The sequence below is a fragment of the Morus notabilis genome, unplaced genomic scaffold, assembly GCF_000414095.1.
Source record: "Morus notabilis unplaced genomic scaffold, ASM41409v2 Scaffold2143, whole genome shotgun sequence".
In the NCBI taxonomy this organism is placed as follows: domain Eukaryota; kingdom Viridiplantae; phylum Streptophyta; class Magnoliopsida; order Rosales; family Moraceae; genus Morus; species Morus notabilis.
The window spans coordinates 35,909-42,187 of record NW_010365767.1 but is presented as its reverse complement, the minus strand read 5'-3'; the positions used below and the strand labels follow the sequence as shown (position 1 = coordinate 42,187).

Below are 6,279 nucleotides of genomic sequence, written 5' to 3'. Positions count from 1 at the left end.
AATCTAACAGATTCTCTCTTTTTAGGTGTATTATGTAACCTTAACTCTTCCATATATGAATCCTTTGTACCGTTTTCTTATAACCTATGTGGTTCTTTTTCTGTCCGTATAATCAATTTTGTCTTCTCTTTCTGCCTGCCTATGGAAAATATATATGCTACTATACCTTTCAATCCTTAACTTTATCTTGAAAGTTGTGTTCGACTCTTGTTTGGTGCTGAGTGATATCTCCGATCTCCCTTGATTGGAAGTATTCTGTACAGTTCTAATGCAGCATTGCCTTTAATCACTAATTGGATCCTCTCGGTTTGAGTCTCATCTCATAGATTTACAAGTATTTTTTTGTCATTGCTTGTTCATATATTGCTTTATTTTAAGAATTTGTTTTTGACATTCATAAGTTTGTTTATGTAAATTTGTTTTTTCTTTGGGTAATTCAATTAGAGTATAGTACTACTTTGCATAATTTGATTGTTTTAGTATGATGTATTGATTATTTCCCATTACTTTAGAAGGTAGTGAAGTTCTACAATTTCTTTTATGTTTTCCTGACTAATTTATGTCTATACTATACTAGTATAGTAGTATTGATACTGACCTGAATATGTTATGGATCAAGTGTTTGGATTAAGCACTGTGTGAACGGTTTTTTAATGATTTGTATAGATTAGGATTATTTTCCTCTTATTTTGTTTGTTAACTAGATTGGGTAGGAGCTTATTCTGTAATCCATATGTGTTCCCACTATATGGCATTTTTTTTCCTGGAATATCTTTGAGTTTATCCATGTTTATCTGGGTGTTTCTTTGGTTAGTTTCTACACTTGTTGCATTATGCGAAGGTTTTATGCTTGTTCCTTACCTAATTGATTTTTCCTATTGACTCACATTCTGCTATACATGTTGCTGTTTATCTGTATGTAATAACCTATGTCATTGTCTTGTATCACTGTTACTTTACTCTTAGATTTTCTCTCTTTGTTTTGTTACAACTGATATTATTCTCGTACATCACAATTTTCTTTCGTCAGTATAATATTCTTTCTTCTTGAGTTTCACTAGTCTCTTCATGTAAGAGTTTAAATTAGTTTCCCTTAAGGGCGTTTCAATAGTTCTTTTCTTAGAGTTTTACTCATATTATCTAGTTATTATGATCACAACTTCTTATCATTATACTTAGTTCTTATCATTAAATAACAGAAAAGTTGATGATTTTCTAAATGCTACATTACTTAACTTTCCTCATAAGTCCTTCAAAAAAACAAAAAAAGAGAAAACTTTCCTCATAAGTTACTCTCTCATCTTCATAATTCTTTAAAAGATATATTTCAATCTCTTTTTAATGTTAAATCTTATTACTATTATCCTAATTGCAAATGTCTGGTAATATAAACAGTTACGTTTGAATAGTTATTAAAAAAGTTTCCCTCCTTTCATTCTCAAACATTTCAAAAATTTCCCTCTTATTAGGATAACTGCATTTCATCAGTTACTTTTATATTTCAAAAGTCAATAATTGCTTTTATATCTTATCACAACTAGTCTTATTTTTATCACTGGTTTTTAGTGGTTTTGATTCCCTAAAAGTGTTTTACTTTGCTATGTTTTAAAAGGAGGCTGATAAAGAAGGCCTTCCTTCCTTATTCCCTCTTACATAAATAAAAGAATAAAAAGAATATATAAATATAAAGTAAATAAAAAAATCAAAATCAACCTTGGTTGAATACTGCAATCCTCTACATACGCTGGTAATTTAACTACGGTTAACATTCAACTTTGGTTGAATATAAATCCTGATATCCTTATTAACATCTTGCTTAACTCATATTCTGAAGTTATCGCAATCCTAACATCACATGATTTATTCTTGCTCTTTGGATAGAAAGAGACATTATTTGGTTGGATTTCTTTCCATCATGGATTGTATCTTTTGATACTTTCTTTCTTCTTAAAAAAAAAAAAAAAAGAAAAAGAAGAAGAAAAGTTTCTTTCATGGATTTTTTTTTTTTTTTTTTTTTTTTTTTTTAAAAAAAAAAAAAAAAAAAAGAACAAGAAGAAGAAGAAGAAGAAGAAAAGGAGCCTACCAGTAGTACAACACATGTTTTTCAATTGATAATACTCTAACAAACCCAGAGATTTGAAGGAAGAATAGAACTTTATTGATGAACTAATTGAAAGATTAGAAAGAAAACTCACGCACCCGACTTAGGTAGAGATTCGAGAGCCTACCCGCCTCTCCTAAGTCCCAAGGGTTTCCCAAATTTCCTATTAATCTGACCATAACCCCACATTAACAACTAAACCACTTATTTACTCTACTAACCCACTATAGCTTACTGTTAACCCGATTCTAACAAACTACTAACTTCTCTAACTAACTAACTGACAAGTTCTTATCATTAAGTTTCTTTAGTTTTCATATGTGATTTTGACAAGATCTAACATTCAAAAACATGCACTACTTAAACAGCTCCAAAGAATTGTATATGATGTTTTATTAACTGCATTCTTGTTACTCACAGTTCACACATCAATTCATGGCCTGGTTGTATGGGGTAAAATACAGCGTCTTTCTTTTTATCTTGTCAAAATTCTAAATAATAATAATAATAATTGGTGTAGGTAGTTTTCTGTCACTTCTTCACTATGCATCAGCCATCATGGCGTGGTTATATAGTTCGATTTTTTTTTTCTTTCGCAGAAATTTAATTCAGGATAGTGAAAAGGACAGTTAGTTAAGATATATATTGGTTGTATCAAGGTCTAGCATTGCTGTGCTGATAATTGTGTAGTGAAGGAACTTGGTGAGAAAACCATTCTGGTAGTCGTGTAAATTTCTCTCCCTATGCTTTTTCAGTTGTTTTTATTCTTAGGATAAAAGAAAATAGAAAACAAAAGGCTCCATTGATGTCTCTCTTGGAGAGCCATTGTTGAAACTGTAAAAATCCTTAAGTCCTATGTTTTAGTTGTGACTATTTGGTTAGTTTATTTGTTATTCATGACTTCCTTGTCGATCCATTGGAACATAGGTGATTTAACTTTCAAAGTGCCCTGCATCTCATTAATGTATAAAAGTGATGATTGTAAGCTTGAACAAGCCATGGGAAATCAGTTCACCATGGATTGTGAATTTGTGTACTAAATAGTTTTCTGTTTTTTCAGTTCATGGCATGTCAAAGAGGAACTGTGATTTCCCAGTCCGGTTTTACAATAATGGGGATTGAAGCCTTTGATAGGTCAAATATTACAGTAGCAAGTTTCACTTTTTGTGGCCGGTGTAGCGAACCAAGTTTGAATGTACAAAATACAAGGATCAGCGTAAAGTCTGTGCCTTTTCCCCGAAGAAGGTGTATTTTTCAACTTTTAGATTCCTCCTTTTCGGTAAAATTTGATTTATTTAAATGTTTTGCATTCTTATGAAATTTCATTAACTTGTCCGAAGACATTTGAACTTACTCGTTTGTTCTATTTGAGAGTTACACTATTGATTTTTCATTGCATCTTAGTGAGTAATTACTTTCAAAGAATAATTTGATACTATGTATTTGTGAGATCTAAATAGTAAAAAAAAAAAAAAAAGGCGGACCCCAGTGTCAAAGAGACTCCCGTACTATGACAGGCTCGGGGGAAAGCTCAATCCCATATGTACGCGGCCTTACCCCCCGAAGGAGAGGCCGTTTCCGGGATTCGAACCTTGGACCCCGGGTGCAAACGCAAGCACTCCCTCCACGGTGCCAAGGCCCGCCTTCTGTGAGATCTAAATCGTAAATATTATAATTTTCCTACATAAACACGTTTGTGCATATACTAGTCTAATGTCGAACCCTTATGAAAGTTCCATTGGCTTATAGTTGTTCATGGAATCATGATACAGCTTTTTGACAACAAAACATAGGTGGAAACTAGGCTTTGCCTTGGACACGGGTGGACTTCCTGGAAACGGTGAACAAGAGAGTGTAAACGATGACGGGTCCAATCTGGGTCGCACTCGGTTGGGTAGGATAGTGAGTGCGGGTGGCAAGGAGCTATTGAAGAAGCTGAACTCGGCTAGAAAGAACTTTCCCATGAAGATATTTCTGGTTCTTTTGGGTTTCTACACGGCAAATGCATTGGCTACAATCCTCGGACAGACGGGTGATTGGGATGTTTTAGTTGCAGGCATTGTTGTGGCGGCCATCGAGGGCATTGGCATGCTCATGTATAGAAAAATAATCAGTAGTTGAATGTTTGGACATTTTGTTCTATTTGAGAGTTACACTATTGATTTTTCATTGCATCTTAGTGAGTAATTACTTTCAAAGAATAATTTGATACTACGTATTTGTGAGATCTAAATAGTAAAAAAAAAAAAAAAAGGCGGACCCCAGTGCCAAAGAGGCTCCCGTACTATGATAGGCTCGGGGAAAAGCTCAATCCCATATGTACGCGGCCTTACCCCCCGAAGGAGAGGCCGTTTCCGGGATTCAAACCTTGGACCCCGGGTGCAAACGCAAGCGCTCCCTCCACGGTGCCAAGGCCCGCCTTCTGTGAGATCTAAATTGTAAATATTATAATTTTCCTACATAGACACGTTTGTGCATATACTAGTCTAATGTCGAACCCTTATGAAAGTTCCATTGGCTTATAGTTGTTCATGGAATCATGATACAGCTTTTTGACAACAAAACATAGGTGGAAACTAGGCTTTGCCTTGGACACGGGTGGACTTCCTGGAAACGGTGAACAAGAGAGTGTAAACGATGACGGGTCCAATCTGGGTCGCACTCGGTTGGGTAGGATAGTGAGTGCGGGTGGCAAGGAGCTATTGAAGAAGCTGAACTCGGCTAGAAAGAACTTTCCCATGAAGATATTTCTGGTTCTTTTGGGTTTCTACACGGCAAATGCATTGGCTACAATCCTCGGACAGACGGGTGATTGGGATGTTTTAGTTGCAGGCATCGTCGTGGCGGCCATCGAGGGCATTGGCATGCTCATGTATAGAAAGCCACCTTCTCTTTCTGCAGGGAGATTGCAGTCTTTTGTAGTTATGATGAACTACTGGAAAGCTGGTGTCTGCTTAGGCCTTTTTGTGGATGCTTTCAAATTAGGTAGTTGACTTGTATTTTCTGCATTGCAACACTTTTTTCTGGCTATTTTACATCGGTTGTCAAGGTGAAAATTCTCCTTCCCTTTTGCACAAAAGAATTTCAATCATTTCAATTGTCAACAGGAAGAAGGCAAAACCAATTGTAGTTTGATTCATAAATGGAGGTTAGTTCTGCTAAGCCCACAAATTAAGCCAATAATAATTGTTGGAATCAGTTCATTGTCTTCGTTTCATCTCTCTTAATGAGGCATGTAAAATGGATCAGTTACTTGCAAAACTTCATAGGTTGATCTGCAATTCAATCCTCCAGTGTCTTGGGACTGTTAAGAGATTAGGGATATGTTTGGAAAACTTGGGATTGGATAAAGTGATTTTTATCCCATGTTTGGTGTCCAGTTTAGGTTTGGATGGCTAATTTGAAGAGGATAAAATAGTCCAGTCTCTGTAGGATTACTAATCCCGTTCAAACATTTTTTTTTTTTTTGAAATGACACATAAATAAGTAATGCCACCTTTCTAAAATTATTATTATTTTTATTCTTATATAAAAGGTAACTGCAACCAATAAAAGGGTAAATCGTTGAGTAAATGACATTTTAGTTGGGTGCATTGATTAAGATTTTATCTTTATATTTGGACAATAAGATTATGGTGTCAAAACTTTTCAAATATAAAAACCAATCAAGGATAACTCTTATTTTTCAGACAATATTAAACAGAAATTTATAATCAAGCAACATTAGATTTTTTGTTTCTTTAATTTTTAAAATTTTGTTGTGTACTCACTAAAATGAGATCACGGATCCGTCACTGCACACGTGAGCGGGAACAACAAACAAATAAGACTTCCCATGGAGCCAATACTCTACTTTTACCCAACCATAAAGTTCGTATTAAATAAAAGTTGCATCTTGAGAGAGATATGTCACAATATAGAGCAAATTGCGGATCATGGAAAATATGTATGATAGATGCATATTTGTCACTGCCTTGTCAAAAAGGTCATAATGCATGTTATGCTGACTTTTACCATTCGACTTTTAAGGTCTCAGACAAGGACACACAGGCTTCCGACAGCAACATGAACTTTTTTCTTGTTTGGCTCCGAACAGCAACATGATCAACTTTAAAACTGTTCGTCCAAGCAATTGTACTAATGATTTTGCCTCTTGATGAATGAATGACGAATCAATT

The 6,279-nt window shown here is 34.8% G+C and overlaps 2 protein-coding genes across 2 annotated transcripts; both read left to right on the top strand.

The window, feature by feature from the left end:
• The first annotated feature begins 3,357 nt into the window (after nucleotides 1–3,357).
• LOC21411354 (ycf20-like protein) lies at nucleotides 3,358–4,222 on the top strand. The gene is made up of 2 exons (XM_024172533.1): nucleotides 3,358–3,763; nucleotides 3,874–4,222. Exons 1-2 carry the CDS (start codon nucleotides 3,612–3,614, stop codon nucleotides 4,220–4,222), a joined length of 501 nt encoding a protein of 166 aa, XP_024028301.1. The 5' UTR covers nucleotides 3,358–3,611.
• Nucleotides 4,223–4,418: 196 nt separating this feature from the next.
• LOC112093657 (ycf20-like protein) lies at nucleotides 4,419–5,157 on the top strand. Its single transcript, XM_024172532.1, has 2 exons — nucleotides 4,419–4,525; nucleotides 4,650–5,157. Exons 1-2 carry the CDS (start codon nucleotides 4,419–4,421, stop codon nucleotides 5,092–5,094), a joined length of 552 nt encoding a protein of 183 aa, XP_024028300.1. The 3' UTR covers nucleotides 5,095–5,157.
• The last annotated feature ends 1,122 nt before the right edge of the window (nucleotides 5,158–6,279 follow it).